The sequence below is a fragment of the Aphis gossypii genome, chromosome 2, assembly GCF_020184175.1.
Source record: "Aphis gossypii isolate Hap1 chromosome 2, ASM2018417v2, whole genome shotgun sequence".
NCBI classification, from domain to species: Eukaryota; Metazoa; Arthropoda; class Insecta; order Hemiptera; family Aphididae; genus Aphis; species Aphis gossypii.
This window is the reverse complement of record NC_065531.1, coordinates 38,902,659-38,930,498: the sequence shown is the minus strand read 5'-3', so window position 1 is coordinate 38,930,498 and position 27,840 is coordinate 38,902,659. Positions and strand designations below refer to the sequence as shown.

General features: G+C 24.4%; 1 protein-coding gene across 8 annotated transcripts in view; it reads left to right on the top strand.

Annotated features, from left to right (window-relative positions):
- The window catches only part of LOC114131353 (neurobeachin), a 224,593-nt gene that overhangs the window by 19,544 nt on the left and 177,209 nt on the right, over positions 1-27,840 (top strand). For 5 of the 8 annotated variants that reach the window (XM_050200862.1, XM_050200863.1, XM_050200865.1 and 2 more), the window contains exon 2: positions 16,847-17,484. The exons of 2 other annotated variants lie outside the window; for them this stretch is intronic. In XM_050200862.1, the coding sequence (XP_050056819.1) occupies positions 17,209-17,484 (276 nt within the window). In that variant the 5' untranslated portion in view covers positions 16,847-17,208. Of the gene's footprint in view, positions 1-15,225; positions 17,485-27,840 lie in introns of those variants that run through there. One more of the 8 variants, XM_050200861.1, reaches the window with a different exon arrangement.

The window sequence follows — 27,840 nt, the reverse complement described above, 5'->3', positions numbered from 1 at the left end:
GACAATTTGTTAAATTTTTTTAACTAAAAAATAGATCTGTAAAAATTATTTTTAAGTAGTAAAATACTAATTTATTCATACAGACAAAAATTATTTGGTATTTCAACTATGTAATGGTTTACTATTATGTATGTAGCCCAAGTAATTGTTATTTGTTTAAAAATTTGGTTTTATAAATTGATGATTTATTTGCTCTATTATTTGAAATAAATGTGTTAGAAATTTTAATTAATTATTTTATTATGAATATTTGTTTTCGAATATTTTAAACTTTAAATTTTAAGTATAGTTAAATATTATTACAGATTAATAAATGATATTTAGTATTTTTAATGTGATAGAAAATGGAAAAGGAATGAATTATATTCTGAATGATCCTATATTGTTCGCACGAATTACTATCAAATATTGTCATACACTCGACGGAAATTTCAATTGTCAATCGAGAGCAAAAGATTTTCTGCATTGGCAAATGTTTGTATTCTAAGTCTACATACCATTATGTAGTTGTGTTTAAAAATTTAAATATATTCCTAACGAATTTCTGAATGTTCATTGCAAACATTTTTTATTGTTGATATTCATATGGTGTTTTTTTTAAATATAATTTTATTATTAATGAAATACATGTGTGGTTCAGTCTTATCGTTTATTTGAAATCGATATAACTTAAACAATTTTGCAGATAGGTATTAGGATTTTTTTATAGCTATATTTGTAAAAGGAATTATTGTAAGATTTTAAACTATGGGTTAGTCGAAGTCTTTTTTGAAGAATTTTTAAAAAACGTTTTCAATTATTTTTTTTTTTTTGGTTCCGTTTGAATCCATCAAATTGATAATGAGATAACCTTTATTTAATTTTAAATCCTGAGTAGAGAAGAAATGTATTGATTAGGTATACAATAATGTATGTCTGTTTTTTATCATCTTTTAAAGCTGTAAAAATGCTTAGATTTTCTTCTTTTATGAAGGTTTTTAGTAAGAAATTGGATTTAGCATGTACTTTGTGTGCGCGCGCGTGTGTGTGTGTTTGTATGTTAAAGTTTCCTGTTTTTTTTCAATTAATCGGGAAAAACAACTCAAAAACAAATAACCTTACTTAGACAATTATTTTTTTTAATAAATGTTTATATTGACATTTTCTAAACATGGTATATTTTTTAAAATATTTTTACTTTTTTTGAGCTATATATATTAAATATATATTGACTTTAAAATTTATTATTGTTTTTACACAAATGTTGATAAAAAAATTTCGAAAATTTTGATGAACCAAATACCGTTACTTTGTTGTAATTTAAGAATTCTGTTCGTGGGTACTTGACTTTTTTAACATCTATAATTATATTTTGTATAGACTATGGCATTTTAATATGCAATGTTTTCGGTAAAAATTAATTCAACCAACTGTGCTGTACAACCTTTCACTAATATTAAAATAAATTACGTTAGCAATATAAATATTGTTTTTGAATTCAAATTTAACTCACACATTACAGTGACCTATTCCTTAATGCCGAGACACACTTGACAACTAATGCATAGAATTGCTGCTATTTACATTTGTCCTTTTTTAAATTAATATTTATAGTTAAAATATGAGATTAAATTATTAAATTATTTGGTTATTTTTTTAATTGTTATTTATTTATAGTGATTATAAATAATATGATATATTGTGTGTTCTGTGTGGTTTAGTATGTATGGATGTATGGTAATAGGTACGAATAAGAATTGTTGATTGCGTTTTCTAAAAAGTGAGTAGAGTTTTTTCTTCTTTGGTCGTCTGTACCGGGAAAAGCTATTGACGTTCTTGGAATTAATATCACTCTGAGATAAATATTGTCCTAAACATAAATGATAGTGATAAATCATATACTTGTATAGTTTATTTTGGAAATCTTTTTCGAAAATACATATTTTGTTAACGAGAACATGCTGGATATGATAAAACTTGATTAACTGAAAATTGGGAAGACAATTATGTGGTATTTATTTTGACAAATGTAGATAAAATTATTATGTACATCTTACGTTTTAATAAATTGAATATATCATAAAAAGTTTTGTATAATTATTATTTTTTTTACTTATTTTAAAAATAAATATTTACTAAATTTATCGTTGGGATATACGTATAATTTATTAAATTGTATAAATATTTGGTGGATAAAAAAAGTAATTGTACCAATCTATAATAAATACATTAATCGTTTAGTTCAGTTTTAATTGGACTACAGTTTTGTTGGTTATTAGTTATTACAATTGAGAAACATTATTATTAATTAGTCATTATACTTGATTTATAATTTAAATTCTATAACATGTTAATTAAGTTAACACTATTAATATTAATTAGTATTGGTATTTAGTTAAGATTCTATGTGGTTACACCTATTTATTGATTTCACTTTTTTAGCTTAAAAAACCTGACGGTTTAGGTATGGAGGCCAATATTTTTCCACTTGTTTCATTTTGATTACTTAAACATAAGATAATGGTGTAGTTGTAGTATTATTATATTTTAAAGTAATTATAATATTTTATAAATCATCGCATTTAAAAATCGAACGGAGCTTGAAAAAAATAGTATTTGCATAAATTACTTTTAAATTTATTGTTCGAGGGTAGCCGGTAGTTTTTATATAGTCTTGAATACTTAATTTCTTAAATATCCTTGAAAATAACATCTAGTATATGCCTTGGTGAGTGCCTATTATTATAGATTTAAACGTTCATTATGTACTTTTTCGTTTATACGAAAGTGTTAGGTGTTTAAATAATAATTATATTATTTTATTTTTTGAAAGATATTAAAGATATTTTTCTTAGTCATAATTATCATTAATATTCCTCTTATAAAAATGCTTGTATAAGTTTAGTGAATGTCCTTTATATCAGAGAAATTTGAGTTATTGTTTTCTCAGTTATTTGAAGAATATATAGCAGTTATTTATTTTGCTTTATTAGATGTAAATTTTGGGATTTTTTGTTATTCAATGTATCATAAAGGGCTGTATTTCACTTTTTCTTGGTCTATGTTGGAATATGGTTCTACGATTTGGTCTTATTTTTCTGACCTGATAAGTAGAATTGAAAGTATTCAAAGGCATTTTTTTATGTTTGCTTACATTTAAATCCTTAAATATTGATACTGATCTTAATCAAATCGCATCTGATTTTAAAACTTATATCATTAACAATTGCTATTATGTATTTTTTGTTTGTAGGATCAACGGTTTATTAAATTATACAAATAATAAAAAAATTAAAGATTATTTTTTTTAAAGTCATATATGTTCGTCTGCATTCCAATCTTTTATTTCGTGGTCTTTCCTAACGTCTAACTACAGTTCCTATGCTATCACCTTATGTTAATGACTTATTATAATACTATAAATAATATCGATTCCTTAGCTAAGTTAAAAAAACCTTTAAAAATGTATTGATATGTGAATTATGATTATGCTTAAGCCTTCTTTAGTATTATTTGTTTTAATTAAGTTTTTTAAATTAAAATTCGTTTCGTAATCAATATTATTAATGTATTAAATTGTATTATATGTCTGTCCTCTTGGGTATAAATAAATACGTATTAACCCAATAATTTTTTTACGCTACCAACTTCAAAATAGTTGGAAATTTTCATAAAGCCATTTTATTTATAAATATTTTTATTTAGATTTATTATTTATTTAATTAAAATGTTTAGACATCAAACAAATTCCGAAGAATATATATATATTTTTAATACAATAATGTTATTTTTTGTTTTGTTACTTGGAAGTAAACACACTTTTTATGGTATTAAAAATCAGATTAAAGAGGGTCTAAAAGTTTTATATAATGCTTTTATTGATTGAACAGTGGAGATAGATGGGATTGAGTGTAGACAGATAATTTAAGTTATTCGTATTTTCAAAATTCCCATTTAACTTTGAGAAAATTTCAAAACTATGGTAAACAATTGTAATTGTTTGTAAATTTGCCTTGCCAAGTTTGATAATATCATTAAGGAAATAAAATTTTTCTGAAAAGTGACGAAAGTTCGTGATGTGTATTATAAGATTAAAATATCGATTAACAATATTATTCGTTAGGTATTATAAATAAATATTATATGGAAAATATTAAAAGTTTATTAAAAATATTAAGAATTTCTTTTCCTGTATTTTTTACGTCATATTATTCCTAGTATAATTCTATGAACTATGTAAGTATTTGGTGCTATATAATTTGTATAAACTTATAAATACAATTAAATTAATTAATGTTTGTAATATTGATTTTAAGTTTAAAAATGTGCTAAAAACTAACCTAAAATCGTTATTAGATTGTGATTAGTAATTATTTTCAAATCGCGTGTAATATAGTAGATCTGTTTCTATACATATACAATTAATGAACCCAAAGTGCAATCAATGTGTGTGCTTTAAAACTCAATTTTTTGTGTGCTTACATAATGGATATTTTAAAATGATAAATTAAATATTTGTACAAAACTGATTGTACCTAATGTATCTTTTTATCTATTTGATTGTTTTAGGGACATATTTTTTTCTTAAATTTCGTTGAAGAATTTTTATTACTACAAAACCATTAATTTAATTATTTTTTAAATTTTTTGCCTGTTTTTAGAACATTTTTATAAGTAATAATAATTTTATTTTTTATGACATCGTTGTTGTTGTTGTAATTGTGTGAATGTTACGCAGATTGGCTAGTAGTAAGTTTCCATAAATTATGTTCATTTCGGTCACTTAAACTTATTTTATCATCATAGTTTAAACATGTAAACTTTTTTGTTTGCTGATTTGCAATCCTCGTATTTTATGCGTCAATGATTTGTGCAATATTATATGTCTATCTAGAGATTATTATTATTTTACTTTGTTGGTCTATTCTAGAGTATATTATAATAAGTCTAGATATTATTTTTTAAATTTAATTGTTTTTTAGTCTTTTGTTTTATTTTATTTTGCTTTTTCAGCAAGTTTAATGTCATTTTTTTTAAGAATAATTCTCTCTGTAATAATGTAGTATCTTATATATAAAAGTTTATTGACATTTATTTGTGAGTTAATGTTTTATTTCCAAGAATAAAACAATTTCTATATTACTACCTAATAGTATTGTGGTATTCTAATCATTTTTTTATGTAATTTTGTTTACATATGTATATTGCACAAATTATAATAATATATCTGTTTATTATAATTGTAGGTAGGTACTATTAAATTATAGTTTTGTATCATAATTAAAATAATTGTATTCGTTATTAAAACTTTATTATTTTAGAATTGTTGTTTTGCTTTTTTATTGTGAAACTTTTTCTCTATATTAAATTCATTGCTATACTTAAAACTACATTCAAATGTATCATATGACTATTAAAAAAAAATTTTCCATCTCTCTTGGACTTTTACTTATATACTTGTATGTACCTATATACAATTATAAGTGTATTTACAGTATCCCATTGACATGTAAAAATTTGTTTAGTTAGTTATTTTGTAAAAACTTAAGATATTTTATAATATGTTTTTCAGTGACTAATATAATTGACCTAAATATTTTGAAGATGCCTTTAGCTTACTTAATTTTACATTAAATTTGTTTAATTGATTATCGTTTTCATTTTAATAAAGTGTTTGAATACATCATTACAATGGAATAATTTATATTCTCTTAAATTATATTCTTTAAAATTTGACATTTGACATAACTTAAAGTGTTCTAATCAAAAAATAAAAATATTTTTTGACTAATACTGTTATTCTGTTCGTTGATGTAATTTAAGTTTTTTTTTGGTGTATGGCCAAAAAACTTAGAGAAAGATTTCTTTTATAAATAATAGTTTTTTTTTTTTTATCTGAAGAATTAAAAAAGAGCAGTTTTCCAAATAAAATTAATTAAATGGCCATAGTATGTTTTAATTACCAAAGACTGCCGGTGTCAGTCGTTTTAATGTCCTAAATAAGAAAAAGTCGCCTGTAAAACGCAACGGATTACGGTTAATTAACTGAAATGTGCCTTTAAATAAGGATGTCAGCTCATCTTTTTTAATTCAATTATTGAAATAGGTACTCAATGATTCTTTAGAATAATTTATAATTAATGTATAGTATATTTAATAATTACACATGTTTAATTACAAGAGAACTTGGACTCATTTGAAATTTTCACAATATTCATTATTTATTTTTTCTTTTAATGTATTAATTTAGAGGTGTAATTAATACTGAGTAAAAAGTATTAAATTGGGTTCTGAAAAACATAATATTTGTAGACTTATTACAATCAAACATTGATGCACATTTAAAAAAATATAATTATAAATTATGTCGTGTATACTTATGTAGATTTAAACTATGTAATAACTAATGAGTAAATTGAGTGGCATCTTCTGTGCATCTTTCTCTTAAGTAATTATTATTTATTAAGTAGGTATTATCGACTATTTTACATTAATACAATGAATTGTATGCTAAATGAAAATTAAAATGAAAGTTTTGTAAATTTCAATAATCAAATTATTTTTAGGAGCTAAAGATAAATATTGATATTAAATTGTTTTTATATGCATTTTTTCATAGTGCTTTTGAATCTAATATTTTTGTTATCTTTTCATTTGACTTAGACATTGTATTTTTGTTCTATATGCATAAGGTTTAAACTGTTTAAAATTATTTACCAGATTTTTCTTTTTTATTGCAGTTTACATTTTGTAAAATTGGTTAATGAAGTTTAGTTTTCTAACTTGTCGCTCAAAATCTGTTGTTACGGATATTACTTAGGTGTAAGAAAACTTGATAAACACTAACCACACATTTTATATTGAACATTTTGAGTTTTTTTATGTAGGTACTTTTATCATTAATTGATTTTAGTATTGCTTAAGCGAGGGTAGCTGTTAGGTTAAATCATATGCATTATACAATTTGAAAATTGCATGATTGAAAAACATCGTATTAAGATAATAAATAAATTGAAATTATTTAATAAATTATAGCTAAAATAAAGTTTCAGAATACGTCAATATGTTTAAATGGTTTGACATTTCTGAAACTTTTTAAAGATTAATGGATTTTGTTCTTTAACACCTTTCGAAATTATCTGTAGATAACACTATTAATTTAACGATAAATATAAAATGATTCAACAAACATGATCATTCCCATTTTTTCACTTGATAATGAATTATTCAAATTCTGATTTTGATGTTCTGGTGAAAAATATTTCGTCTTTAGGCTTTTATAGTTATACTATTTACTGTTTTGTACATTAATATATTTTTGACTACGATATAAATTGAATATTATAAACAGTGTAAAAATTTCTAATTTCTTGAAACCTAATGATTTGTTTAAAATCATTATTGGATATAAATTGTTTAATAGTTTCGTTATTGTACAGATATAATATATTTGTATGAATCATGAAATTGTATTATTAAATTTAAAGACCTTGAGTTAATTTACACATAGATTGGATTGGAAAGGGGTCTTGTAAAGTTTGCCAGAAGGCATGTATGGTTTATCAGTTTAAATGCAAGGATCTTTTAGGGAAGGAAATACAAAGTTTTGTGACAAACTTTCTAAAAGTTTCCGACAATAATAATTTCCTATGATAAAAATACATTTCTTGTAAAGGGAATTTTTTTTAGAAACAATCTGTACCGTTTGCTGCTAAAAGAAATATTTTTCTCTATAGCTGCTGATTTCCTGTAACTTGATTTATTTTTATTTTTTTATTTTATTTTGCACGACCCCAAAAAGTGACTTTTATAATGTTCAATACTTCTTTTATTTGTTAAATGATTGCTATTTTTTATCACCTTCTATATACTTGTTTTATTAGATGAAGTGTGCTGAATCGCTTAAAGTACTATCAATTCTATTGGATCCGTATAATTATTACTGTGAACGAAATTTAGATATTTCAGTTACCACAAATAATCCCTACATATTTATCTAAGTCTGAATTCTGAATAATTTAGCTATAATGGATTATAGACAATTAGTTAAGGTTTGGAAAGTATAAGACTATATTATAATAGTCATTCTTTTCTTTAGTAATCATATAATATCCTTCAATTAAAAATATATTTATTTTTAAATTAATATCACATATTCGATAGAAATAAAATGAATAGAGTATATATTGACCACCAAGAACTTATTTCAATATAATATAATAAATAATCATTGGCAGTGATCGAGTTTATATAACTGCATATTATGATATAAATGAAGAAATATCTTATGTTCTTTAACATATATATTTAATTAATAACTTTATTTTCGATTTCACCCGGGAAAAAGTTAATTAACATAAAATACGACTCAATGTGTATTTATGTTTGAGCTACCAAAGTTCATGATTAATTCGGTTTGGTTAGTAATAGTGTACCTCCATTTCGAAAATAAAAATAATTTAAACAACACGAAATACGTGATAAGTGATAAGTTAGAAAATTTGTTTAAAAAGTCATTGTAAAAAATGTTAGATGATTGTATTTCTATTTATTAGGTTAATTTTTCGAAGAAACTGGAAATTAAAACTGTGTTTGATATCTGCTTATCAACTATTCTTCAGACTTAAAAATAAAAAATACATTGTTGTAAAAATTAATAGAATATGTCCACTTAGTTTAATATATATTTATGTTTTATAATTTTTTTCTTCTAGAAAAAAAATAGATATCTTTCATATTTTAGTCATATATTTTGAACTGCCGATATTAAAGGTAATTTAGGTTTCGAATAATTCAAATTATATTTAGTAGTTTTTCCTGGATTAATGAGGGTTTGAATTAATATTTTATTTTAAGTTTTTATCTTATTATAATTCCGTAGCAATTTGTGTGTTATATTATGAATTTTAATGTTTCAAACAGGTTCATCTTACTTGGTAATAAAATGTCTTGTCCACTGGGAAATAACAATACATTGTGTCTTCTATTTGGTATTCATGAACAAACACAAATACCAATAATTTCATAGTTTCTTCAATTGAGGAAACTAATCTAATTTATGAATATAGTTCATGACGTATTAAAGTTTGTGTTGTATTGATAAATATACTGTAAATAATTATATTGTGTATGTGTATACTCTAATTATGTATAGTCTAGTTATTTTTAGTCATTCAGTAATTTTATTTAGTTTTTAGAAATATAAATGATAGTTTTAAAATAGTTTTAAAAGTTTTAATATTATTTAAAATGTATTAAAATTTTAATAATTTTAATAATTTTTTGCATTCAGCTATTGGAATAACTGTCCATAACTATTTTGAGACTCTACATTTTAATTTTATATATATTGCTATTTATTGAAAAAAAATCCACAATCACAAACTCTGTCCATAATATTGTATTTGTAAGAATAAAATTTAGTTGCCAATATTTTGGGAAAGTTTAATGCGCATTATTAAGCATTTATGATTTTGTTGTTTAAGATAAATTTTTTATAGTATAAAAGTTACTATAACTATAGAAAACGAGTTTCACGGGGTTGATTTATTTTGTTGTTGTTTTAATCAGTATACATGTTTATTACTGATACATCTGTTAAAGTTGTGCTATTTATGAATTTGATTTTTATACCATGTTTATTATGCATGTATTATATGTATATATTTATGTATAGATTTTTGCAATTTAATTTATTTCGGTTTATTAATAAATAAATAATTAAAACCCATTATAAATGTTTTTAAAATTGATGTTTTTTAGAAAAGATGCTAAAATATTAGGTTACATTGAATAAATTATATTAATGTTTAATACACGCAATTTTTCGACTCATATATATCTAATTTTTAATGTAACAGATACACAAGAGACTTGTGTTAGTTTATTGGAATGTCTATTTGATGTTAAAAAGCGTATATTATTTATGTAAAAATACATGTAACTAAGAGACCACCAATATACTGAAGAAAAAATTAAATACTAACGAATGTTTTAAGATATGAATAATTTTTTCTTTTATCATCTTATATGATGGAATCCAGTAGGCAAAAAATAAAAAAAATGTATCTCCCTCTATTACAGGTGTCAACGACAGTTTTTAATAAGTATATTGCTAGTATTATTATGTTTTTTGTTGTTGTAGTAGTAGCTAGTCGATGTTGGTTTTGGTACACATTTGTTTTTTGTCCATTTTTAAATGAATAATACACAATTTTATTGCGTTTTTCGTAATTTTTAATTTTAAGTTTATTTTTATGATTATTTAAGGTATCTAGTTGCTAGTTATTTTCGATGAGTATGTAATTTTGATAATTAATTAGAGGACTATTTAAGATGAAGTATTCGTAGGAGTATTTAAATTAAAAAAATATTAGATATTTCTATGAAATTCTTATTTTACTCCAATATGAATCCCTATAATGAACACAAAAAGTCTTTTGATTATTACAACGTAGAAAATACAAAACATTATTTTTAGTGTATTTGTTCCTAAAAGTACTAATATAAATTTAAATCTTTGGTTTCTAAAATTTCTCATTTTTTTATCACTTTTATTGTTACAATAAATTTATTTATTATTTTTTTTAAATTAAATTTATTATATGAGTAGTTTTAACGATTGTTTAAAAAATTTAAATTTTCATTTTTCAATGATTGTAATATTTAAAGTTAAAAATATCTTATTATTTTAGTATTCTGTACAAAACCTTAGTTTATTGTAAGTTGTTCATAGTAATTTTAAATACTTTTTATTTAAACAAACAATTTAAATATTTATTAAAAGAAAAATAATAGAAAAGATTTGTGAAATTTATAGTAGTTGTTATACATAGTTGATAATAAAATATAATTTTTTTTTATGAATAATTTATACATAATACTTATTATGTCTTTGGAATTTTACCAGTTTATGTAATGTGAGTTTATTACAGAGGGCTTATGATACTCGTATAGTTAGTTAAAAAGAAAGGTGTTCTAAATATTTACAGTACCAGTGGATTATTGTGTTAGATATATAAACATTGTTTACACATTATTAAATAGGTATTAATGTTACTATAAATTGATTAATTAGTGAATTATGTTTTTTAGTAGTATATAATATAGCTATAGATCGCAATAAATTAGTAAATCACAATAATCAAATGCAAAACATATATAGATACAGTAAATAATGATAATTTGCATAGTGTTTTCATTTATTTTTAGTTTATTATCATACTTTATATGGAATTTCATTCTGTGAAAATTCATTTTATTTATCCATTTGTTTTTTTGATAATTTAAATTTAGGATTATATTATTATTTTTCCTCAATATTATCAGTAGTTTTTTTTTTAATAATATTATAACATTTGTTTTCATAATCTACAATTTTAATTGTGTAAGATTTGAAGATTACATTATATAAGACATTTTATAGAGTGGTTAGCAAACGGTAGTTGAGTCAGAGTAAGATGACTTAATCATAACCAAATTTTGTACTTTCAAGAATAATATAATGTGATTAAAATTAATAGTATATTATTCTTTTTTTAGTCTATACAAATGGTATTCTGACTGGCTTTTGTTTTTTTGACTCTTTTATAATAATGATTAATGAGCTTCATTCCTCACACTATACTTGTTTTAATAACTTGACGGTTGCACCACTCATATTTCATGAGTTAGAAATTCTTTAGAAACTCGCCACCTCTTCTGCCTTTAGTAAATTGTGTTTTATTTTCCTCGAAAATAATGAGCAAGCAAATTCAATTTTTCCTCGCTTATCTTTAACATTTTTTACTCTCGAATGACATTATTTAAAATACCGTCGGTTCTGAATATTCGGAATTTTTTATATAATAAAAAAGTATAGATGAGTTGACGGAATTAATCAATTAATTTTGACATAATTGATCGTTTTTAACTAAATAGCATACTCAAATTCAATTTTATTATTGATTTGGTTAGTTTTCTATTATAATTTTATTTTTTAGTTTATTATTAACCATGTAGTATTATTTGTATTGAAATTACACTCGAGTACCAAATAGATTAAGATTATTGATTTATGAAATTATAATTTGTTTTATTATGATAAAAAAAAAAAAAATTATACAATTGTGGACGTTAGGTAATCAGAAATACATCGTTTTACTTTTCAGTTGATATAACATTTTTATTATATCTAAATAGTTATGTACACGTTTTTATAACTAGTCATTTTTGAATTTACCTTTCGGTATAATTAGTGAACTAATTAATATACATAATAAAAAAAAACCATGTTCTTAAATTATTATTATTTGGTTCAGACAGTTTTTTGATGAAAAGTTTTTTATTTATTCACCTCATCTCATCAAAAAAGTGACAAAGATTAAAGTTTTGAAAAAGTTCTTCTATTGAAAGAGCATGCCGTGTAAAATTTTAATATCTTATCCTACCCCGTCGCCATTAGAAGCTATAGACATTCGTTTGACACGTTTTGAACCATTGTTATAATATTTCAAATGCGATTTTCTATGTTCAACTTATAACTTCTATCATTCACTTCGCGTTGCATTATAGTTTAGCTGTATGCATAATGTTTTCCAATTCACTTTGTCGTACTGGCCATGGCCTATAAAAATAAACGTTTTTGGATTTCATGATGGAAAAGTTCCATTAGAATAAGACGTGTATATAACACGAGAATACAGGTTTTTTTTTTAAATAATGTAAAAATAAGAAGCCTACATCTTTGGACTGAATCTTTAAAATTGCATCTTAGATTTAAAAAAAAAGACACTTGTTAAAGGTAAATCAGTTAATGCACGATTGAATTGTATAAACAATAATGATTTATATTTTTGTTCATTTTAATATTATGTTGTCTTCTTAGAAATGATTTTTTTTTAATAACCGAATATCTAGGGAATATTATGTTGTTTAGAAAATTAATAAATTTTATATTAGACTTACAAAATTATAATACGAGATTAACATTGATTCATACCTATTATGTTATTATAAATTAAAATATGTTAAGCTATTATATTTTGTTTTATAAAATTTAAAAGTTGAATCTATAAAAATTTGAAAAAATAATTTATAAAAATTGTATCAATTAAAAGTTTTTTTAAAATTTTTATTGACAATTTTAACTTTATTTAAAACATTATTTGATTTATACCTCATTCTTTTATTATTGGGAGATTGTACTAATTAGTTAGCTCTGATCTATACTGCAGTGTATTTATTTTATTATGATTTATTTTGATTAATATAATATATTGATGTAATTATCTTCTTATGGGTACATATACGAGTATTTTAAAGTTAATTTTAACATATTTTAACTTCATATATATTAAAAATATACTAAATCATGTATATTATCATTATAATTGTAAGTATAATATTAAATAAATATTTTTATTAGAAATAATTTGAAAATCTTAATTAACCAATAACTAATATTAAATTATACATCTTATTAAAGAATAATATTATACAATAAAAAACTCTTTAATATAATTAAAAATATGATTTTTAATATCGTATTAATTTAATCGTTCCAAAATATTGAATTTAATTAAAAATATATGTTTATAGGGTGTTAAATGAAGTTTATACTATATCTAGATATTTATTGAAATTATATTTATAAAGGTTACAACTTCTCGATGAACAAATATATCCATTTGGATGTTTAATTTAGATAAAAGCTATTGGCATGTTATAAACACAATGTATTTATGTAATACCTATAGATTGTATACCTGCACTTAATATGTATATATGACAATCCTTTCAATGAATTTCTGTATTTGGTAATTTGCAAATGTTTTGGATGTGAACGAACAACTGTAGACATATTGATTCGGTGATTACTAATACATATTGTAGATTCTAAGTAATTGGTTCGCGTAGTTGATCCTAAGTTTTTTGGAAGTCAATGAACCGTATAAAACCTTACAATGATTCTGTTGAAATCAAAGTTATATGGATGAAATTACTTCAATTTGTGAACGTGTGGTAAATTGTTTCTAATAAAATGTAATTGTGTTTGGAACTCAGATTAATAAACGGTGGACATAGTTACAAATTAATGTAGAAAATAATTATTAATAAATTGAATTTGAAAACGAATATCTATTTATAAAGTTATAAACTATACTATACTACTATTGAGCTGTATTCAATGAAAACATTGAAATATTATTTTCATTTTCACTTTAACGTCATACTATATAATATGTATAATATATATATTAAGTTTAATAGGTATTTTTGATTTATAACAAAATAACCATAATCTTTCTCTTTCTATAAATATATATATAATGGTATATTAATATTACATAATGTAATGTTAAGTAAAATAAAAATTAACTCTAACTAAGGGACAGGTTATTACAATGAATTAAACAAAATGGGAGTTCTCCGAAGTGTCCAAAGTTATGTACGAATCCACGGGAATTATACAGAAATCGCAGGAAACAATTATAAATTACGCAATATAAACCAAAATAACTGCGTTTTATTTAAATATTAACTTTTTTCTAAACTGTCGTTTAATATATATATATAAATATTAAATAGAATAATAGGTAAAATCACATGATATTGGTTTCATTTATGGGTCTCATAAAAATTCTCTGATTCTCTGAAGTAGAACAAAAAAAAAAAGAAATATAAATAAATAAGCAACAATTAACATTGTATCTAGGTAGGTACTTAATAACAATTTAACTCAATTAATATTTTATATTTATTATTAATAATTAAATTAAAATTAAACGTAAATTATCAAAATAAGTAAAAATATGATAAAGCCTTTTCTAAATTGTTTTGATATTTTAAACAATTTTAAATTTTATTTTTAAATAAATAATTGTGATGATAACGGGAGATGTCGTAAAAAAATAATATGAATTATAAGACGCTCCATTGTGAATTAAGAATTTATAATAACGAATTTTATTTCTTGGACACATCGACATCCTGGTAAAGATTCTTAGACACGTTCCGAATCACCCTTGAGTCTAGACCTTTGTTTATATACTTGTCCTTAGCGTTCCATTAACAAATAGGTTAAATATATTATGAGCTCTTGCTTTATGCTTTATATCATATAAATATTTTGTTAGCGTTCTTCTATAGTGTTATAATAACAATGAATAATCAACAAAACATTTTTGTGACTTTTTATTTGATATTTTTTATATTTTTCTCATCAAAATCTAAAAACTACATACAAACTTTCATAGTGTAGTATATATATTATACATAGTCAATAGCCATATGTACTTGCTTTGAACTAAATTACTTTTTTTTCCTGTTAAAAATATTAACTGTACTTAATGATAAAATATATAGTATAACACAGCGTTTCTCAATCTTTTTAGTGTCGCGACTCCCAAAATAGGAATGAAATATGGTCAATCACTTCACGCCTCTATCTATATCATATCATCATCATTATTATTATTATATCATATCATTAACCAATTAACCAAACGAAATACATAATTTCGAATATCAATTTATAAATACCATATGTAGTACCTAATTTAAACTTTTACAGGTTAAGTATTTTTTTTATTCAATAAGAAATTTTAAATGAAAACGTTCATTTTGTAAATTGTCGTTTTATTATTTTTGACCTACGTGACCCCTAATTTAAGGTGATCGCGACCTCCTGGTTGAAAAACTCTTGTATAACCTGTTCAGTACGATAGCAAGATTTTACAATACATTTAAAATTATTTTTAAATATATAGTTTTCTGTACGTATGTTTGTTACTGAAGTCCTAAACGGTTGGACAAATTTTTGGTGTGTGTTTGAGGTTTTCTCTGGACATTTAAGATTGGACCCGGAGTGGCCCTACAATCGTATTCTAGGAAATGTTGACAGTAATATGTGTTTAATAACAAATAATACGTGTACGAATCCTAGATGACAATGGTCTTAAAAACTATACATTTGATCTTTATGAAGTTTTTAAATGAGAGCAAAAATAGCACACTACAGATCAGGTTTTAAGCATGATTTTATTGACTGAACTCCCGTTTACGGATTATAAACCCTACTCCAACTTTTATGTTATGTTTATGTGCTTTATCAAAGTATTTGTGTATTATACTCGTGTTCTATAGAATTTTTTTTTTAGAAAAATCTTTCAAGTGGATTATTTAAAAATGTTTTAAATATCTTAACCTTTCATACTACCTATTCTCTACCTAGTGGATCCTAAGTCCTAACTACTGATTTGTTTAAGACTTTTTATTATCGATATATCATTGTTTTGATTACACATATTGATGCGTACTTATGTTTTAACGACTGTGATGTATAGCAAATAGTTTGTTCGTATGCTGTATTTTTTAACGAATCGCATTTAATAATAATGTTGTCGGTTTTAATGACTCCTTTTTCCCTCTGTCTAGACTGCAACAATTATTGGACTCGTGGGCGACTGTTTGTGTAGTACGGGAAATTTACTCTCTTCCTTACCTAGTCGGAACTTTACCCACCCACGACCTTACCCAACCCGGACTGTGTCGGCTGCCTGTACGCGATGATGATAGCCGAGATCGAACGAAAGGATAAGTCGGTTATCGTTGTGGTAGCAACGGCAGTCTCGCGTGGGTTCTCGGGCATCCGTAGCTTGCGCGTGGGCCGGTCCGGGCGGTGGGCAGTGACCCAAGAAGAAAGCAATTTCGATTCAATTTTAACCGCGTACGCGGCCGCGAGCGCCGTACCTAGTGTACAGCTGCGTGTGTCGCGCCGCGAGTGTTGCGCGTCACGTTTAACGGACGCGTCAAGAACACACGCGTTTTCAATTTTTTATCTCACTGCAGCTACAATAATAGGAGCGTCGTTGTATTCTTTTCGCAGGTGTTGAGACGACTGTTCATAATAATAATAATATATCCTATAACGATTGCCCCGATTGTAACGTCGCGTAACGTCGCGGGCGCACGAAGGAAGTGTACGCCGGAATCGAGTACAAACGGAAACGAATAACTAACCGTACGGCGGAAATCTGTTAAACGTCTTATTATAATATTGTTTAATATTATATGTATTTTATAAAATATTATGTGCCGATCGATTTTTTACGGTTGAACACGGGTGGACGACGGTAGTGTCGCTTCGACGTCGCCGCCAACGACGACCGTCGTTCGAATGATATTGCAGCTGCCGTCGTTGTCGCCGTCATCGCCAACGCCGTCGCCGCCACTGACGACGGTGTGCTGATGGAGTCGCTGGAGCGGTGGATGCGGGTGGGCGGCAGCAGGACGCCGAGTAACGTGGTCGGCGAGGTGGTGGCCGGCGTGGGAGGGGCTGCGGCGGCCGCCGTAAGCCAGGCGCCAACACTGGTCTCCGCCGCCGCTGCCGCCGCCGCACAGCCGACGCCCGGTGTAGCGGCGCTCGTCCGAAAGGGTCGGCGCCATCTGAGCGCCACTTTCTGCCTGGCCGGCGACACCATGGAGGGAATCATACAGTGCCTGGTCTTCCTCAAGGCGTTTTCGGTACGTTTTTTTTTCTCCAAATCGTTGTTAACCTGCATCGCCGAAGGTTGATAAAAAAAAAAAAAATCACTTTGTTTCGATAATAAATAACCGATTACCTCCATACTATAATAATAATAATTATTATATTATTTTAAAATGACATATTTCACTAAATTTTTATGACCGATTTGTCGGTGTGTCAACCCCCGGTGTATCCGGTTGTTCGGATAGTGGTGTGTCCGAACAGTGTGAGTGTAGTTTGTTTTAGTATGTACAAATTCATATTTTTCATTATATGACTTAAATTTGAGGTTTTAAAATTATAAATCTCTTTATAGGTTTTTATAAATGCGTTTAACGAGTATTGATTACTCAATGAAAGTTAAAATAAACCATAGATATTGGATTCAAAGTTGTTGGGAATAAAATGTGTGGACATGTTATTAGTAGTAATGAACTGTAGTGTTGAATATGTAAGTAGTGTTATAAAAAAGCCTTCAAAACATTTGCTTGATATTTCGTGTTGTATCATATTATACAGAAAGATTAAATTAAATTTCTTATTTAAAAATATTTTTCGATTTAGTCATTAGAATTTTTTCATACGGCGTTTTAGGTAGACTAATTAGCTACACTACTGTTGTGAGTTAATTTTTATTGTATCTTAATGAATGTAGACAATAAATATGGATGGAAGACATTTTAAATAAAACAAATGTAGGTACACGAACATTGCGTTGGCTAATTTTGAATTTGTGGGTGCCGATACAAACATATTATATAAACATTGAATATTTATTGTTTCTTTGTATAACTATACAGTATACATACATAGTATAAATATGTCTATGTTTTTAATTACCATTGTTTTATTTTTAAGGATTTATTTATTATAGTACCTACACACTTAATCTTCGTAACCCTAAGCCTTTATTTAATAACAATATGTTGTAATTAGTATATATGTTTACATCCATTTTTATGCCATCATAAATATTGTGAAATTACATAGTATATTTCTGTTGAAACTTTGAAAATTATTACTGTAAATAGTAATGAGATTATTACTTTTTATATCTTTATAAGGTTTAAGTACAAAAAGGGTCTAAACAATTAATGCGTTGTATCGTATCCAATCGGATTAGAGGGTTAAGGTTCTAAAAATGTTCGCAATGAAAACGGTTACATAATTACCTTTTTGCACGTGACTAAATTGAATGTCAAATATAACTTAAAGTTCATATTTAATTGAACATTTATATTATCTATGTTTAATTTATGCTGGATTTGGCAAAACAATATTTTTATTTTTACATTGTCTTAATTAAAATCTGAAAAACCAAAAATATCATTGTCATGTGATTATTTAAGAATAATAAAGTTTTTCAACTTTTAATGGGCTATACTTAATTTAGCGAAAATAAACTGCATCGAATGCATAAAATGATAATGATGTTGTCGGAACCATATCACATGCATTTATCATAGAATTTGCTTACTCAATATATTTTGTAATTGCGTCAAAACTGAAATTGATCTATATAAATCTTTTGTGACGTTTTGACGTATTCGATTTATTTCGCTACTTCATTCGATATCTATTTAGGAATAACACATTTATCGTAATCATTAATAAACAATTCGTTTTTTGGTGCCATTGGTAAAAGCATTAAATAAAATGTCATTTTTGCTGTTTTCAGATTATTGATTTAAATCTATTATTTTTCCCAAATACATTGTATATAAAGTAACCAATATTATAATACAATTTAATCATACAATAATATTGCAGTTGAACAATCTAACTGATAAAATTCTTTTATTTCGGTTAATAGATGGAGGATAGGATACATTATGTGTTTAATGATAAATCTAAATATAATACGCAATAACTCAATAATTATATATGTAACTATATTATAATTGTAATTTTGTGATACTTTCACGTAATATTCTCTGAATGTACAATTCGCTGTGATAATATATAATTTAATAATCTAATTATTAATAAAGTTACTTCTATCAAGCACATTTTAGGAACTTGAGACCATTTATAATAAATAAATTTATAATTCATATTTCATTATTTATAATATATATATATATATTTATAATAAATACTATCATATTTTCCTGCTAATAATTTTATTAATTCTCACTTTATGTAGTTCTGTATTTTTTTATGCATTGTTACATAATTATATTTTATAATGTAGGTTATGTGTCCTATCAGTATTAATCCAAACAATTAAAAAAAAAAAAATAAAAAAAAATGAAATAATTTTAATCACTAGTGTAATAAAGTTACATTTTAATTTAGATTCCTGATAATAGTGCTTTGACATTGGAAATTTTAGATATGATTAATTAATTCCATTATGTTAATTGAAAAATGTGAAAACTGCCAGTTGGTTGGAAATTGTACAACAAGATATAAATGTGACAGCAAAATATTCATATTGCTTACTTACTGGGTAGGTAATTTTCGATTTTTTTTATTTTTATTAAACATTTATGAATTGTTATGATAATTCAATTATCGCTGCTGTTTCATCTTGTTGCGTACATAATAGTTATAAGTGGAATGGGTTTGGAAAATTTGTTTTTCATTTGTGTAATTTTATATTACTGTCATTTATCCATGATAGAATTTCTGTGTAAATTAAAAAATGTGTTTATGTACAATGATAATTTAAAAAATATGCATGATATTATAACATTTTATGTTATTTAAAAATTTAAAAATAATTTAATTTTAATGATAAAGTACTAAATTTTGATTATATTGTTATTAATGAATACATATATTCAATGATATTAATGAGGCATGTGTGCGATAATGTAATATTTTAATAAATTAATTTAACAAAAACAAATCAATAAAAAGCTTACACAATGTATTAAACTTGATATTATACGATACTAAAAAGTTTATAATTAAAGTCAGAGGTGTATATCTGCTTAATATAGTCTATAGTTAAACGACATAAATGTTTAAAAGTAAGTTATGAACTTCAAAATTGATTCCCGTTAATTAGTCTATCTTACCGATGCGTTCTTTCTTAATTTAAGGGTACATTTCATGCTGCTATTTAACCTCTATAGTAAAACTTTGAAATTATAATGTTTAAAAACCTCAAACACAGATAGAAGTTTTATTCAAAAGTTTTAATTTATTTTAAAGAACTGTGTTGATGTTCAAGTTTTTAAGTTTATATGCTTCTAATAATTATGAAATTAATTAATTTTTCTTTCCTTGATAGTTCAACAACATGAACATTAAACATTTAACACTTAACTTTTATAATTTTGTTTTCATTGACTTCAAAAAGTTTTCGGTTTTTTCTCACTGCATATTGTATGGTTTACATAATTTGATAGTTGTTAACAATATTGTAATACGATATTTTGAAGACTTTTTCCTAACTTCTGTATCTTTAGCAAACAAGAGTAATAGGGTATATTTAAATGATACTGTATCCGGTTCTATCATTTGTACAATACCAAGGTATGAATTGTGTTGTATGTATTCATGTATATTTAATATTTATATATTCACTACGTATTTATATACAAACATATTATTTATACAATATGTACATGGAAAAGCGATGACTCTGTGTGGAGATGGCAACTACGTTGACCGGAAAAGCCATGCAACTTTGTGATTCCACCTCTATCGCCATCCCTTTGTCTCGACCAATCCGCACCTTACGCAACCGACACCGATTTACTGGTCATTCAACTATTTCCCCTGTTCCTCTCTTTCATCGAGACAATGGGTTGCCATAATAATTTATAACTTGTGTGTTTTTGTGACAGCGTCAAAATTTCCATGAGGTTTTTCACGATCCAATTCGTATTTAGTTCTTGCACACAAATCGTCACTATTATACTTATAAATTGTTAAAATATAATTTTTTTAGATTCTATGGAAAGACAAATACATAATTTTAAAGCTCAAAGTTATCGCTGTATAATTACACTTTAGGTGTTAAATATTTTTCTTGTTTATAAAAAACATTTAATATGTTTATGTTATGCTGATGATTAAATAAAAATAAAAAGGATGATTTTTTATTGTAAATACAGCTTATAAATTTCCTCAAGATAAAGTTATTAATGAATTAAATTTTTAAAATTAAGAATATTTTTAAAAGTGTACGATTCGTAATTTAATTTTCAAGTTCACCATAATAGTGGAGGTAAAAGCAGTTTTAAATTATGCGTATATAACTTGGTTGTTCTACTATAACTTTTATTTTTTATAATGTATAATTTATAGTTTGTTACATACAATGAAATATGATAGTTATTATCTATATATATATATTCAAAAATATTATTATGTGTTTAATATGATTTGTATAAAGTTCTGAAAACATATTTTTTATGTTATAACATCTTTTACCTGTTTATTTTTGTTTTTATTTGTATATTTTTTAAATTTGTTTAACGGATTTTGCTTTTTGGATTACTTATTATAAGGTTGTGAAATAGTGTATGAATATTATCTAAATCATTGCTGTTTTTCATACAAAGAGGAAGTCATTAACTACTCGATCGGTATAATTTTCTATTATATCAGTGAGAATGTCTAGTTACCGGCCAAAGGGCCACATGCAGGTTACGTGTAAAATATTACGTAGTGTGTAAGGTTAATGAATATCCCTTTTTAACCCTTAAAACTGTTGTTAAATTTCCCGTAAATGCACACTTTGATAATGGTCGTGCGATATTACCTAAGATTGATGAAGCTATACTTGTGCCGATATTTCACCAGAATCATTGTTAATTTTTTCATTTACAATATTTGTTGTTTATATCTTTGTACTATATTGTATTATTTTACTTTTTTGATTTCTTAATAAGTTATAAAATGAATATCTTTATTTTTAAATGGATAGTAATCAATAATTTATCGAACAGTCAAACTATACATGTATCCCATGTTGTCAGTTTATCACGATATTATAGAATAGACAATAGAAAATATTTTATAAACAGTGATTTGAATATAAAAAATATATTTTTATCCAAACAAATTTTTTTCTTACACTATAAAGTTTGTTTTATGGTAGGTATTTTATGTTTAATGTTCGCGGAGATATAATAACGTTACATAAGCTGCATATTTTCAACAAAAAAATATATACCTACTACCTAGTTTCATTATATATTTTGTTAAGTACTGTAAAAATTATACATCTGGATTTAAAATATTTGATTTTATATATGAATTAAGAAATAATAATAATATCAGTTTCATAACAATTTATTATTATTATATTTCGTACAAAAAGATTAATACGCCTTATAGACAATTTTTTATAGTTGCGGCTACATACATGTTTGAATAAAAATACATTATATAAAATATTCATATTTTAACATTTTACCTTCATCTCCATATGTAATATAATTGTAAACCCAAATTGTTTCACGAATGTGCTAGTATTTCAATAATCAAAATTAAATATTTTATAAGTTTTATTTCTCGATAAGAAAAATATGAAAAAATATTCTATTGAATAGTCTTCGTTTAATTACAACAAATATTATTTGCTACACTTCTAAGCTTGAAAATGGATAAAATTATTTTTGTAGTTTATAATGTAGGTATAGTTTAAATCTACATTTTACGTACTTTATAAAATGTACTTTTATAGACCCGTCATTAATTCAAATTTCGTAAAATATTTACAACTGCTATTACTTTAACTTTAAATATCGTTGAGAATAACAAATTACTTTTATAACATAACGAAATTATAAAAAAATCTTTTTTTAAACATCATTTTATCTTAAAAAATTAATAATTCATAAATAATAATTATAATTTATGTAAACATTATGTTGTATGGCCATCATCCTTGGTGGCTAAAACTCAACAGTTCCCTTTTGGGCCAGTACAGTTTTTTTTAAAATTTACAATATTATACTAATTAAACTTATTAATTCAATTAATATTACATCAATTAAGTATCAGTTCTGGTTTATGTTTACTGAAAAAAAAAAAAACAACTATAAAAGAAAATAAATTTACACTGAAGATTATAGAATAGCAAAATTTTCTAAATAAAAAATAGTTTTTAATTTTCTTAAGGTATACACATTAATCATATAATATGTTGAAACATTTTATTGCAAATTATTTTATTTTATTAATATTTTACACATACATTTGTCAAACAAATATATAATTATAAAAAATAAAGTTTAATTTGTATTTTTGACGTATTCATAAAGACATATTTTATAATTACAATAGTTGTTATATAAGTATTAGATGACTGTATTCATCTTTATTCGACTAATTTGCTTAGAAATCTTAATTTTTAATATATTTATGAAGCCGTTTTTATCACACAGTTGTATGCAATAATTTTGATGATAAAAAATCACATTTTAAAATATTATTAAGCTATTGCATAGCTTTTATCGCAGGCGTGGTGACTGAAAATATATTTTTCGTAACGAAAAAGCGTGACCGTTACCCGTTAATTGTTACCATGGTTACCGAAAATAAAATAATAATAATAATAATCGTTATCATTTATTTATTATTTTAGTTTAATATTATTCACTGTTATCTACCAACAAAACAAATGCATTTTGTCAAATCTTGAGATATGCGGTGTTGCAGTTTCAGCGACGATATACAGTATAATAATAAAAATAATATAATAATATAATAATATTATATTATATTATTATTATTATTTTTTTTATTAAATTTTATTAACTTCTTATTTCGTGTTAATATGTAATACTGCAATAGCTTTATCGCGGCAGTCCCCGAGTGCCACTTGACTTTTTTATATTTATCTCAGTCTAACTTATTGTTATATTTATTTCTGAAGTCAATTTCAGTTGTTATATAATTGTAAATTTTAAAGAAAACTGTATTACTAACTGAATAGGAGAGCGAACATTTTGCCTGAAATGGGGACTGTCCTGTTATATATTGCCTATATTATAAGATACAGATATAGGTATAGCACGTGAGTGAATAATACTTATTACTTATGTTCATATCGAATTGTAGTATTGAACATTTATTTAAAATATGAAAAAATGATAATAATCAACATATTTAAAAAACTAAATAGAGTTCAATTAAATGTATTGTTTTTTTTTTAATTTCCATATAAATAAATAAGAAACTGATAATATATATATATATATTTTTAATGTATCAAGAATCTTGTTTTATGTCGGAAAAAAATATCGTAATTTTAATTAAGCAGTTTAAAATAAATAATTACAATTTGTCTTGGTTTCAAAACTTGTGTTATATTTTAATTATATTTTATATTCTATCCGTAGAGAATATTGTTGATAAATTTTACGGTTGGAATTGTGAGAGTTAAAACTATATAAACATTTTAGTGGGATTTAGGAGTTGTTAGTTAGTTTAGAAATGTATGAGTTGTTATCTATATTATGTTACTACTAAAAAGCAAATTACACTATTTTAAATTACTTAACTTCTTTACTTCTTCTTTCTTTTAATTTGATTATTCCAAACCATCTATATCATATGTGTATCTATCCATTTGAAAAAAAGCATAATAAGTTGTTTGAAAATATCACTGTCATAGGTACATTAAATAGAAGAGGTAAAAGGAGTCATTGGAAATTAATAGTTCGTCGAAACGGAAAAACTCTGTTTAATTTCGTTAGAAAAACATTGTTTTAATTTATGATTTATTATCATTTTACAATTAATTCTTATAAATGTAAAAATAATGAGAGACGTGATATTATGTTCTCTAGTTTTTCAAAAGAAAAAAATATCACAAAAAGTATTTTAATTTTGCTTTGTACTTATTTTTGCCATTGATTAGTATTATATGTATTTAAGTATTGTAATTTCAATGTTTGGATTTTGAAAATATGATTTATTTATTGGTCATTTATGAGTAGTTTGATTTAACCTTAAGGTATAATCATAACTCATGCAAGTCTCTGATAAATGTTTCCTTGATATTGTTTATGTTTATAATATATATTTAAATTAAAAACTGTAAATACCTTTAAGTCTTGCTAAGTTGTAATTTCGATATAAATTGAAAGTATTTGTTGGTATAAACATAGTAAAGTCAAAAATAATAAAGTTATTCAACTTTTTTATTATTATATACAAAAATTGAAAAGATAAATCGTTGATGGATCATTACATTCTGTTTCTTTACACACAATTCTAATCATTTATCTTAAATGAAGTTTACCATTAGCATACAATTGTTCTGTACAAATGATTTCGCTTTGATCTTGTCACGTACGACTTGGTATTGCATTTTACTGACAAATCAATACAAATAGATGGCCAATATTTACTAGTTATTCGTTAATGTTTTTCATGCTTGATTTTTTTATCAAATATATTGTTTGTGAATTATGATTTAAAAAACAAATATTTACAATTTAAAATCCAAACTTGCATATTAACGCAATGAATTTATAAGCAAATATTAATTTACTTGTGTTTAATATCGATGATAATTATTAAGTGACTTTACATTGATAATTGTTATTTAATTTTTTAAGTCTTTTTTTCGTTCTGCTTTAAAACGTTGTCAATGTTGTCATTATATTCGCTTTTAAATCAACTACATGTGTAATATTTTGCTCTAATAAAATATTTCTGTAAAATCTTATGCACAGAGAATAAATAATTACTGATAAAAATATTTTTATATCTAGTGAAAACATTTACTATTTACCTACCTAAACGAAGGTGAAATAATTTTATACATGATTTTTGGTACAAAATGTAATAAAAAAAAAATCTCCAACTTTTAATCACTTCTATACTTAGGATAGTCCTGTGTCATCCCCGATACTTCCCGATAGCAATTAATTTCCACAAATGCGGGGTTTATTTATTTAGAGTTACTGTTTGCGAATGAGAACATCGTGACGGCGGTAAACTTCATTCAAGTATAGTGGAGTATTTCCATTTCCACAAAATAAATATTTAGCCAAAAGACTAGTGTAATATTTCGTTTTATTCACTCAACTGATTCAAATATAGGACCTTGGACATCATTCATTATTATTTAGTTACAGTTGTTGCTTGTTGGTCAGATTACATTTATGTATATTCTTCATGGTTGTATTTGGTACAATTAGTTTTATCAATCGGTACATTTTTGGAAGTTATTTATGTATTTAAAAGTATTAATAGTGTAGGTAAAGTTGTATGCCGAGTAATTATGAAAAGTACTAGTAATTAGCAGATAAAAATATTATTTGCAATTAGTATGAAATTTTCTTTGTATTGTATAAGTTTTTGATTATTGTTTTTTATTATTAAATATAATATGAAAAATAATAATATGTATTTAAATTTATTCTTGGAAAAACTAACAACAATTTAATTATTATAATAAATCTTTTATTACTGATATAAACTGAATTGTTGAATTTCATACTAATTATATAGCTTTATTTATAATTTTAATGATTAGTTTATATTATATACCTATATTCATATTATATACATTCATTTTTAGATTCTGTTCATATACAATATATATCTGTAGACAATTCCATTAGTCGTTAAACGTTTCTGAATGATTTTTAAAAACGTTCTTTTTATAATATAATTTTACTTCTGAGAGTGCTTCATAAATCCATTATTATTATTTTTTTGTTTAATGACTAAGTTTCTTTTCCAAGTTTTTACTCATATATGTATTATACGTATGTGAGATATTTAGTAATAGTTATAACTATATTCGGTTTAATATTCTTCTCTCTTCTTAAACTCGCAAACAATATTTACAATATACAAAAGCAAACAAAATTTCTTTGCCGGAATAATATACCTAACATAAAAGTAAAACCTTTCTACAATTGAAACGTTAGTGTCGAGACGAGAACTTCTTACTAAGTGGTTTATCGAATAACTTAATAAATATGAAAAATTCTTATTTGGCAATAAACAGTTCATTTTAAATTATATCATGTTCATATTTTGTACAATTATTAATAATTTATTCCACACTTTTACCAAATACATGTACTTATGATATTTAATTCTTGTCAGAATAACTTTTCAATGCATGTGTAATTTAGAAAATTTTATATAAATTTTGTTTTTTTTTTATTTCATTGAAATGCAAATTATACAAATGACTTAATACCTATATGATCAAACTAAGTATTAAAAATATTCTTGCGTTTGTGTTTACGAATCACTGCGATAAATCATACCTAGTCTATATTCGTTTTTTTTTTAACTTTAAGAAGTTCACAATGCATCAATATTATATGATATTATAATATCATATATAATATTATCTACACACTGTACATTTATACATAATTTTAATTTTACATCTATTGTCAGTTTTAGTCGAATTT